The 11,704-nt window shown below is 36.4% G+C and overlaps 2 protein-coding genes across 2 annotated transcripts; both read right to left on the bottom strand.

Moving 5' to 3' along the window:
* Positions 1-26: 26 nt before the first annotated feature.
* LOC131772342 (microfibril-associated glycoprotein 4-like) lies at positions 27-2,287 on the bottom strand. Its single transcript, XM_066164183.1, has 4 exons — positions 2,075-2,287; positions 1,829-1,949; positions 1,136-1,519; positions 27-683 (listed from the first exon to the last, which is right to left on the bottom strand). Exons 1-4 carry the CDS (start codon positions 2,285-2,287, stop codon positions 418-420), a joined length of 984 nt encoding a protein of 327 aa, XP_066020280.1. The 3' UTR covers positions 27-417.
* A 3,698-nt stretch (positions 2,288-5,985) lies between these two features.
* On the bottom strand, positions 5,986-7,856 carry LOC136279687 (microfibril-associated glycoprotein 4-like). The gene is made up of 4 exons (XM_066163624.1): positions 7,620-7,856; positions 7,401-7,518; positions 6,709-7,092; positions 5,986-6,251 (listed from the first exon to the last, which is right to left on the bottom strand). The coding sequence occupies exons 1-4, from the start codon at positions 7,854-7,856 to the stop codon at positions 5,986-5,988; spliced, it is 1,005 nt and encodes a 334-aa protein (XP_066019721.1).
* Between the last annotated feature and the right edge of the window lie 3,848 nt (positions 7,857-11,704).

Raw genomic sequence — 11,704 nt, 5'->3', positions numbered from 1 at the left:
ATTTTAGAATCATCCACATTACGTTACGCATTCCAGTGTACACTAAAACTTCAAATATTTGTTTTTCTGATAGCGTTCTTTAGAGTCAAAACATTGGGTAATTTTTTAGGGTTTCGTAAGCGAAATCAAAGGGAACTAGAACTGAATTAGCGACTGGGTTTATTCTTGATATTGAACTAGAAAAATGAAGGTTGTGTGATAGCTTTGTGTTCCGTCAAGTGAGAATACGAGTCAAAAATTTAAAGAATCAAAACTTGTATAACCAAGATAGGACGCGTGATGGCCATGATGATAAAAGCCATTGAGGTTCGAGGATAAATCCTGTGAATACCTCAGACCCAACTAAAACTTTATTGAGACGAGTGTGTTTTTTTTTAAGTTGGTACTGTATCATTGTTGTGCCATAAATATGACGGTTCAGAAATCCACTGGTCTTATTTTCATCTCGGTTCTCATTAAGGAGTAATGATGTCCTTTCCAGTGAAACCAGTTCACTCCATTAGCATAGGAGGAGTGATTGCCACGATGATATAAACCATTGAGATTTGAGTGGTGACACCTCTCGTACCACCAGGCTCCTTGGTACTTAATGGCGCAGTTGTGACTTTTATGATTGTCATTATCTTGATCTTTAGTGGTGAACGGCATACCGCGATGTAGAGCAAGAGAGTCACCAGAATTTCCTGACAAAACGAACCGCACTATGAGTATTACGTTTGACCAACAATGAGCAGTTCGTAATTCAAAAGAAATCTTGAAATATCAGATAAGTATAATTTAATGATATGGAGTAAAAGTATTGTTAGTAATATCTATGATTCATGTCGAAGATTCTAGGGATTGAATCACTAAATCTGATAATGCCAATAAATATGTTTGCAAAGGCACTCATCAGGGTTGGATTACTTCGTCAGGCTAACTGCACATGAGCCATCGGTGAATACCTTTGTACTAATCAACTTCCTGTAAGCGCTGTCTAGAATTGCATATCGATGAGCTGAGGTTACGCATTTTTCTTTACTTCCAAAGCCCTTGATGTAAAGACGTTGAGCATATTTACATTACTCAGCCCCCCCCCTACCCCCCTCCCCCTCCTAGAATGACTATAATAGAAGCGACGAAATGACAGTTTTACCTGAATAAGAGCCAAGGATCAGCTTGTACTTGTCTTTCTCACTCATAACACCAAACAAGTTATACTCAGCATATCGAGTATTCCCTTCAAAGTCCTCCAAGTCCACACGTAGCATGCTGTTATTATCTGAGGTCAGCCGGTGAATCTTGTCCAGTCCCAACCAAAATTCACTTTTTAGGTCACCAAAGCCATGTTTGTAGTCGTTCCAGTAGCGGTAGAAATCAACCGAGCCGTTCAATCTTTTCTGGAACACTGTCCACCCTCCACCGGCTTTTGTTTGGTCACAGAATACATCAAAGGCAGGCAAATTATCAGGTTTAATGGTGTACACACCGTCATTTGGTTTGCCCGCGGATTTGTAGATTTCTGCGCAGTTTCTTTTGACTGAAAATCAGTAAAAACAAAAAAACAAACAAAACACCCATTTAAAATGGTTTGGATGTTGAGTGCTTTTTGTTTGCTTTCCTGACTGTTGCTCTGGCTGATAAAACTTAATTCTGAACATTAACTAGGACCATTTCTTTTTCCTTAATATCTACCAGCTATATTCATGTAAAGTTAAATAATAGGCTTTTCCTTTTTAGTTTTACTTTAGTGGTTAATATTCTGTTCTTGAAATCAAGTTTTGGACTCTAGTGAGTAACTCCTCGCGTACTACACGCGAGACTGGCCCACACAATCCAGTCATTTCACCTTCACTGACTTGGCAGGTTTCTCCAGTGAATCTTTCCTGACAGACACAACGAAAACCTTTATAGGTGAATCCAGCTTGACAGATGCCATTGTTTAAGCATGGGCTACTTCTGCATGGATTCTGTTGACAAAACAAAGAAAACTTTTTTGCAGACCTTCCTTATGTCAAGAATAAGATCGCTTTAGCCTTAGAAAATGAAACAATCTCTTCTACCATCTTAGTTTCCTGAGAATGTGAAATGTTACCTCGATTGCAAGATATGTGTAACCCGGATTGTTCACGGGAAGAAATGGAGCATAGTTTTCCCCCGTGACGTTATTCAACTCGCATTTTTGGCTTCCTCCTACAACAGGTCCAATATTGATAGACACACAATTAGGCTCCATCAAACATATTACTTTGCAGCTCCCTTCGTTTGGCACCTCTGCACTTTTGATCGCGTGACTTTTCATGGCCATGTTCGGTATTGGGTCCTTGAATTTGATGTGTCGACTATCGTCGTCTGTGGTAGGCAAAACAAATATATCGTTTAGTTTTCACTCACTCGAGAAAATTTCTTATTTTCACTGATGAAACTATACTGCATTAGGACCCTGACGAATTTCCTAAAAGGTGATTCTCATCTCTTGAAAATTCAACGTAACTGGGAGGCTTTCATTACCAAAAATTAATCTTTGACTGTGAATTAATGAGCGGAAGAAAATATTTAAAAATATATCAAGAATATTTTCATAGCGTTCATCACCTTCCTGCGATATCTGTGAATCCTTTGTTTTAATTCATCATTTTGAGCCAAGTATGTGCATGTGGTGAGGTCTTTTTGAAATTTGACTTTTTTTGTATCTTCTTTTCCATAACAGAAGACATTTTGAATTAGATAAAGCGGGTTGCCTGCTTAAAGATCATTTGCTTTGATCAGCAGGTAGCATGTGCAGTTCGTGTCATGGTTTTGAGGAAACGACATCAGAAAGGAAAAACACAAGAAATTTAAAAAGGGATTTATACTCACCGGTGCAACAGAAGCATGGTGGGAGAATAATTCCAAGGCAGATATAGAGAATAACAATGATCGGTAGAAGAGAAAACTTGAACTGCATCGCTGTAAATAGATTCAAGGTAAATTCAAGGTGAAAAATATGACAGTGAGCGTCCCAAAATATAAACTTTCCCGTTTTCCTGTAAATTTGAAAGTTGACAAATGTTAGGCAGCTGTTTGACTTTATTTGTCAGCTTTGTCCACTTAAAGGGACTCTTAATTAACACAATATTTCGAAGGCAAATCGTTCAGTTATGTTATTGGTCTAAAACACCTTATGCTAACAGACTTGTGTCATCCCTTGCACAAAAAAAACCTAATAGGAATTTCTTTATATTAAATATTCATTTTCGTAGGTGAGTCAACAGCTGCAAAAGGCGCAAAATTGGAGTATTTTTAAATTCTTACTCTATCTTGTAAATTTCATCATATTCTGATAAGTCATAATATTTTATAAAGCTTCGAAGAAGGACGAAATAGAGCACATCACCCTTATCGGAGATGACAGGAGTTTATCAATGTGTTAGAAACAAATTTTTGCAACTTGCTACCGACAAAGATGTCAGATCACTTCTGAAATACAAAATGTTAACAATTTATCCTTTTTTATCTCAAAATGTTCTTCAGTACGATAGAACAGCATTGCACATTATTAATATGAAGATTAACTTTGTAGCAACTTTAAATTGAACAATGTGATAAAATTTTTGTAAAGTACAGAGGACTAAATGTTTTATGGCTCTTTTTACTCATAGTAGTTGAACAGGGTAGTTAGCATTAAACATCACCCGATTTTATCTTAGTTAGACAGGTCACAAGCATTCTATGACTTTCGGATGATATTTGAGAACTTCAACCTAAAAACTTTCAAATTTGTAACAACTTTGACCAGAAGGGTGAGACAGAATGTGAAATATCGTGTGGCTGAATTGACAGAAATTTAATCAAAATTTTTCTTGATCATTTCTGAAATCAATACAGTTGGTCTGAGCAAGAAAGGCTTGGTTTAAGAAATGTAGATAAGTAGCTCACAGAAATATATTTCTTACCTTCTGGGTGAAAAAGTGTTTTTCCTACTTGGTTTTGTTCTTGAGGGTATCAATAATGAAAACTTTATGGTGTCGTGCTTTTCTTCAATTTATAGAACTGTTTGAACTTCTGTAACTATGGTTACAAAACAAAACCACTTTTTTACACGCCACAGTCCTTGTTCCTGTTCAGCTGTTCTAATTGTTGTTAGCCATATGGTCAAAGCTTTTGTGTTTAAATCTAAATGACTGCGAAGTCTCATCATTAGTTCCACTGGATATGACAGTCAATGAAATATTTCTATGAAAATCCAGTAGTATGTTCCGAAATACATAACTAACTCTTATGCAAATTATTTGGTTAAGATACTTTCAGCGAGACATGTAAGAAGTTTTAAAATTACACAACGTGATCCTATTTTCCTTGGTGATATGTGTTGTGATAGATTATGACAGGTTCACGTTTTTCAAGTTGAAAATGAAAATATGAATTCTATAACTAAATCCAGTAGAATGTTTTGAAAACGTTATGCAGATAGTCTAACTGTTAAACAAAGCTGCAAATTATTCGGTCAAAACACTTTCAGCGGGACATGTAAGAAGTTTTAGAACTACACACTGTTGTCCTATTTTCCCTGGAGATAATCTGAGTGTTATATCTTTTAAATTGAAAGTTTATGAAAATATGAATTTTTAGAACTACACAATGTGTCGCGTTTTCCTCCGAAGTTTGTTATGGTGATATATGTAAGGTTATGGTTTTCCAATTTAAAACACGTCTTGCAAAAAATGCTCTCGACAAAATCACTCGAGAAGTTAGACAGAAGCAATAGTTCTGTAAAATAATTAAATAAAAGCAGGTTTTCCACCCTCTGTTTGTACTGCATTACTTCTCTTCTTTCACTCTGTTAGCTGAAAACTTCATTTCTCTTAGACAACCAGGATGAAGAAATGATACCATGGAAATTATTGACATTGACTGAAACCCAAAACAGCAAAACGAAAAGAAACGTGTGAAACCACCGAAATGACCGAAACAAAACCATCCTAACAAAACGAACCTATCGACCAAAACGAAACGACCGATATGACCCAAAAATATTACAAAAAATAACAGTCAATACTCATCCCTACATTTATTTCTACAAACTCACTTTGTAACATAATGACCTGATGAGCCATATCTACAAAATGGACCTTAGGCGTGACAATGTGTTCTTATGATTAAAAGTGCAATATGATTATCAATAACAGCGCAAGGTATTTACTTTAACCAATGCTAAGAAAATACAAATAAAAACAACATATAAAGCATTTTAGAATTTTCGACATTACGTTACTGCATTCCAGTGTACACCAGAACTTTGGGTAATTGTTTGGAGTTTCGTTATAGAAATCAAAGGGAACTAGAACTGAATTAGCGGCTCGGTTTACTCTTCTGATATTGACTTAGAAAAAATGAAGACTGTGTGATCGCTTTGTGTTCCGTTAAGTGAAAAGACAAGTAAAAAATTTGAACAATCAAAACTTGTATAACCGAGATTGTAGGAGCGTAGGAGGCGTGATGGCCATGATGATACAAGCCGTTGAGATTCGAGCATAACTTTTGTGAATACCTCAGACCCACCTTAAATTTTATGGAGACAGGGTCTTTTCAGCCTCTGCCCCCAGGATATAGAATGTCTCACCCATAAACCTTAAACTGAGTTTTCTACTTTCTGTTTTCGGAGAAAAGATTAAAGACGCGTTTTTTCAGAGCTACTTATGATTAGCTGTCAATTTCCAACTACAATAAGGAACTTTTTGCATGTACCGCTACACAGATTAAGTCATTATTATTATTATTATTATTATTATTATTATTATTATTATTATTATTGTTATCACTGTTTAACTGGCTGATTCTACAGAATCAACTATTCCTGTTTTGAAAAAAAACACGCACAAAGAAGATTAAGTAAGAAAACCTGGAGAACATTTCGCTAAGCTCCAATTTTAGAGTGACTATTACATGCTGAAAAGACTTGATGAAGACACTCGTTTCCTTTGTTAAGTTGGTACTGTATCATTGTTGTGCCATAAACATGACAGTTCAGAAATCCACTGGTCTTATTTTCATCTCGGTTCTCTTTACAGAGTAATGATATCCTTTCCAGTGTTTCCAGTTCACTCCATCAGCAAAGGAGGGGTGATTGCCACGATGATATAAACCATTGAGATTTGAGTGGTGACACCTCTCGTACCACCAGGCTCCTTTGAACCTAATGGCGCAGTTGCGACCTCCCTGATTGTCATTATCTTGATCTTTAGTGCTGAACGGCATACCGCGATGTAGAGCAAGAGAGTTACCAGAATTTCCTGACAAAACAATCCGCACTATGAGCATTACGTTTGACCGACAATGAGCAGTTCGTAATTCAAAAGAAACCTTGAAATATCAGATAAGTATAATTTAACCATAATGATATGGAGTAAAAGTATTGTTAGTAATATCTATGATTCATGTCGAAGATTCTAGGGATTGAATCACTCAATATGATGATGCCGATGAATATGTTTGCCGAGGCACTCATCAGAGTTGGATTAGTTAGTCAGGTTAGCTGCATATGATCCACCGGCAAATACCTTTGGACTAATCAACGTCCGGTATGCGTTGTTCAGGATTGCATATCGATGAACTGACATTACTTTTTTGTCTTCCAAAGCTATTGATGTAAAATATGTTAAGCATATTTACATTATTCAGCACTCTCCTCCCCACCCCCCTCCCCCTCTAAGAATGACTAGAATAGAAGCGACGGAATGACAGTTTTACCTGAATAAGAGCCAAGGATCAGCTTGTACTTGTCTTTCTCACTCATAACACCAAACAAGTTATACTCAGCATAACGCGTATTCCCTTCGAAGTCCTCCAAGTCCACACGCAGCATACTGTTATTATCTGAAGTCAGCCGGTGAATCTCGTCCAGTCCCAACCAAAATTCACTTTTCAGGTCACCGAAGCCATGTTTGTAGTCGTTCCAGTCGCGGTAGAAATCAACCGAGCCGTTCAGTCTTTTCTGGAACACTGTCCACCCTCCACCGGCTGTTGTTTGGTCACAGAATACATCAAAGGCAGGCAAATTATCAGGTTTAATGGTGTACACACCGTTAGTTGGTTTACCCGTGGATTTGAAGATTTCTGCGCAGTTTCTTTTGACTGAAAATCAGTAAAAACAAACAAACATAAAAACAAACAGAACTCCCACTTTAGATTTTTTGGATGTTTAGTTCCTTTTTTTTGCTTTCCTGACTGTTGCTCTGGCTGATAAAACTTGATTCTGAACATTTATTAGTATAATTTCTCTTTCCTTAATATCTACCAGCTATATTCATTTAAAGTTACAGTAATAGGCTTTTCCTTTTTAGCTTTACTTCAGTGGTTAATATTTTGTTTTTGAAGTCAATTTTGGTACTTGAGTGAGTAACTCCTCGCGCACTACGAGGGGCTGCCCCACGTAATTTCACCTTCAACTTGGCAGGTTTGTCCACTGAATCTCTCCCGACAGACACAACGAAAACCTTTATAAGTGAATCCAGCTTGACAGGTGCCACTGTTTAAGCATGGGCTGATGCTGCATGGATTCTGTTGACAAACCAAAGTAAACTTTTGTGCAGATCTTTTTTATGTCAAGAATAAGATCACTTTAGCCTCAGAAAATGAAACAATCTCTTCTACCTTCTTACTTTCGTAAGAATGTGAAATGTTACCTCGATTGCAAGATATGTGTAACCCGGATTGTTCACGAGAAGAAATGGAGCATGGTTTTCCTCCGTGGCGTTATTCAACTCGCATTTTTGGTTTCCTCCTGCAACAGGTCCAACATTGATGGACACACAATTAGGCTCCATCAAACACATTATTCTGCAGCTCCCTTCGTTTGGCACCTCTGCACTTTTGATCGCGCGATTTTTCATGGCCATGTTCGGTATTGGGTCCTTGAATTTGATGAGTCGCCTATCGTTGTCTGTGGTAGGCAAAAAAATAAATCGTTTAGTTTGTTCTCACTCGACATAAGTTCTTATTTTCACTGATGAAAAAGGCACATTCAACCACTTTATTTCAAAACTTCACTGACTTTTCGTTTCTTTTATTCCATAATAGAAGACATTTTGAGCTAGATAAAGCGGATTGTCTGCTTAAAGATTATTTGCTTTGATCAGCAGGTAGCATGTGCAGTTCGTGTCATGGTTTTGAGGAAACGACACCAGAAAGATGAAACGAAAGAAATTTGAAAAAGGGATTTATACTCACCGGTGCAACAGATGCATGGTGGGAGAATAATTCCAAGGAAGATATAGAGAATACTAATGATCGGTTGAAGAGAAAACTTGAACTGCATCGCTATAAATAGCAATTATAAATTTTAAGGTAATAAATATGATAGTGATGTTAGGCAGATGTTCGGCATTATTTGCCAGCTTTGTCCACTTAAAGAGACTCTTAATTAGCACAGTATTTCGAAGGCAAATACTTCGTTCAGTTTCGTTATTGGCCTAAAACACGTTGTTATGCTAAGAGGCTTGTGTCATCCCTTGCACAAAAAGAAACCTGGTATGAATTTCTTCATATTAAATATATATTTTCGAAAGTGAATGAACAACTGCAAAAGGTGCAAAAAGAGGAAAATAATAGACCGTTGTTGTTTGTCTGCATTAGAGAATTTTTAAGTTCTTACTCTACCTTGTAAATTTTATCTCATTCTGATAAGCCATAATATTTTATAAAGCTTCGGAGAAGAACGAAATAGAGCGCATCACCCTTATCGGAGGTAACAGGAGTTTATCAATATGTTTATTTTCAGCCTGTTTAACTTTGAACTTGCAGCAGTTAAGTTAAGAGCAAGAAACAGATTTTTGCAGACTTGCTACCGACAGAGGTGTTGAATCACTTCTCAAATACAAACCTTGAACAGTTTGTCCTTATAATTTGCAGCAGTTAAGTTAAGAGCAAGAAACAAATTTTTGTAGACCTGCTACCGACAAAGATGTCAGATCACTTCTGAAATACAAAATGTTAACAATTTATCCTTTCATGTCTTAAAATATTCTTCAGTACAATAGAACAGCATTGCACATTATTAACATGAAGATAAATTTTGTAGCAACTTTAAATTAAACAATGCGATAAAATATATGTAAAGTACAGAGGACTAAATTTTTTATGGCTCGTTTTGCTCATGGTAGTTGAACAGGGTAGTTAGCATTAAACATCACCCAAACATCATTATCTTAGTTAGACAGGTCACAAGCACTCTATGACTTTCGGATGGTATTTGAGAACTTCAACCTAAAAACTTTTAAATTTGTAACAACTTTAACCAGAAGGGTGTGACAGAATGTGAAATATCGTGAGGCTGAATTGACAGAATTTAACACAAAATTTTTCTCGATCATTTCTGAAATCAACGTAATTGGTCTGAACAAGACAGGCTTCGTCTAGGAAATATGGATAAGTAGCTCACAAAGATATGCTTCTTACCCTCTGAGCGAAAAAAGTGTTTTTTGCACTTGATTTTGTTCTTGGGGGTATCAATAGAAAAAACTTTATGGTGTCGTGCTTTCCTTTAATTAATAGACCTGTTTGAACCTCTGTAACTATGGATACAAAACAAAACCTCTGTTTTATACGCCACAGTCCTTCGTCCTGTCCAGCTGTTCTAATTGTTGTTAGTCATCAGGTCAAAGCTTTTGTGTTTAAACCTAAATGAATGCGGAGTCTCATCTTAGTACCACTGGATATGACAGCCAATTAATATTTCTATGAAAATCCAGTATGTTTTGAAAAACATATATCGCAAGTCTAACTCTTAAACAAAGCTGTAAATTACTTGGTTAAAACACTATCAGCGGGACATGTAAGAAGTCTTAGAATTATACAACGTGGTCCTATTTTCCTTGGTGATATGTGTTATGAGAGGTTCACGTTTTTTAAATAAAAAATTTATGAAAATATGAATTTTTAGAACTACACAACGTGTCGCATTTTCCTCCGGAGATAACCACAGTATTATATATAAGGTTATGGTTTTCCGATTTAGAAAGTATCTTGCAAAAAAGGTTCTCCTCAAAATTACTCTTATTTTCCTGGGCAACCAGGATTAAGAAATAATATCATGAAACTAAGATCCGAAACTAAAACCAAAAACAGCAAAATGATAGGAAATAAGCGACATGCAAAACCACCGAAATGACCAACACAAAAAGATTGAAACGAAATGGACCTAACGACCAAAACGAAACGACCGAAACGACCAAAATGGTAGACAAAAAAAATTGATAAAAATAAATGAATCCCAGGGGTGTCAGGCTTCAGTTGTCATATTCATCTCATTTAGATTATGATCTACTCCTAATCTGCCTCACGGGAGTTATCTCTCTATTACCATCAGCTTGGCGTGAGGCGTCGAGGAAACCATATTGAGAAAAAAAATCAATAAAAAACTCACGTACATAGATGTTGTCAATGAATACCGTTATCTGTTTTTTCTTCTCCTTATGCTTTGGTATTCAATTTGGCCGGCGTTTCGTCCTAAAAACTACAAAAAAAACTAAAGTGTTTCGTCCTAAAAACTAAAGTGTCTAATTTAGTTTTAGCTGCTCGCGTGGTGGAGAAAACATAAAGTTTCGTGAGACGGCCATAATAATTTAAAAGCCTTAAATGCGAAAGAATATCTGAAGTGAAATCTACATTTTCTGCGGTCGTTTCGTTTTGGTCGTTTTGCTTATTTCGTTTTGGTCGTTTCGTTTTGGTGTTTCGGGTCTAAGTTCATGCCGAAATTGTAAACGATATCACCATAAATTAAGCATTTTGACTCAATATCTCTCCCCTGACAAGAGTGATCTTACTCGAAAGTGCCTAGAAACTCAGGAAAAATGGCGATAAAATTCAAGGGGTACATGTCGGCTCTAATTTAATATTTTTTTCACCCAGGAAGCCATGGGCCTAAGTAATGATAAAATATACAATGTTAAAGAGGATGTGATATACTGTTACAAGTAAGCGTTGTACGATACTGTACTTCTCATCATGCGCGAAAATCCTTTTTGTGGTAGGGTACTCTTGTTAAAAGAGGCTGTTATTAACGACAAGGTAACTTAGGTCTATCAGCTTAGTTGATAATGCAAATGTCCCCGTTAAGGGTTCCTAACGCTACCATTTCGAACGCCCCTCAACAGAGCTTTATTAATAACATTATTTTCATCGTCGCTCGACATAATTCCTGTGAATACCTTGACCCTCGTGCAAAAAATGGAAAGTAGCTTACAAATATATTTTCTTACCTTCTGACTGACAAAATGTTTGTTGTACTTGATATTGTGTTTGTGTGTGTCAGAAGTGAAAGTCGTGTCTTGTTACCCTCTAAAGAAGTGTTTAAAGTGCTGTAACTATGGTTACAAAACAAAACGGTTTAATGAGAGGTGAAAATAAACGCCACAGACCTTCTTCCTGTTCAGCTGTTCTACTTATTTGTAGTCATCAGATCGTTTCTTTAGTGTTAACTGTGAGTGACTGATTTTCTATATGTAGCATTGGACAAGTATAATAGTCAATGAAATACCTCAATAAAAGTCCAGCAGATGAGTTTTGAAAAAGTCAGCAAATCTAACTCTAAAACAAAGCTGCAAATGATGAAATGTGATCAGCAATTGTAGGAACCTAAACACAGTGAGACAAAGTCTCGAGCGAAATTTGAAACAAGCCTATAACGTCATAGTCAACTCATTAATTTTCACGTAATTACATTGGCTACTTTACAAAAAACATTCTT

The sequence above is a fragment of the Pocillopora verrucosa genome, chromosome 3 (genome assembly GCF_036669915.1).
Source record: "Pocillopora verrucosa isolate sample1 chromosome 3, ASM3666991v2, whole genome shotgun sequence".
Lineage (NCBI taxonomy): Eukaryota > Metazoa > Cnidaria > Anthozoa > Scleractinia > Pocilloporidae > Pocillopora > Pocillopora verrucosa.
This window is presented reverse-complemented; position numbering and strand designations above follow the sequence as displayed.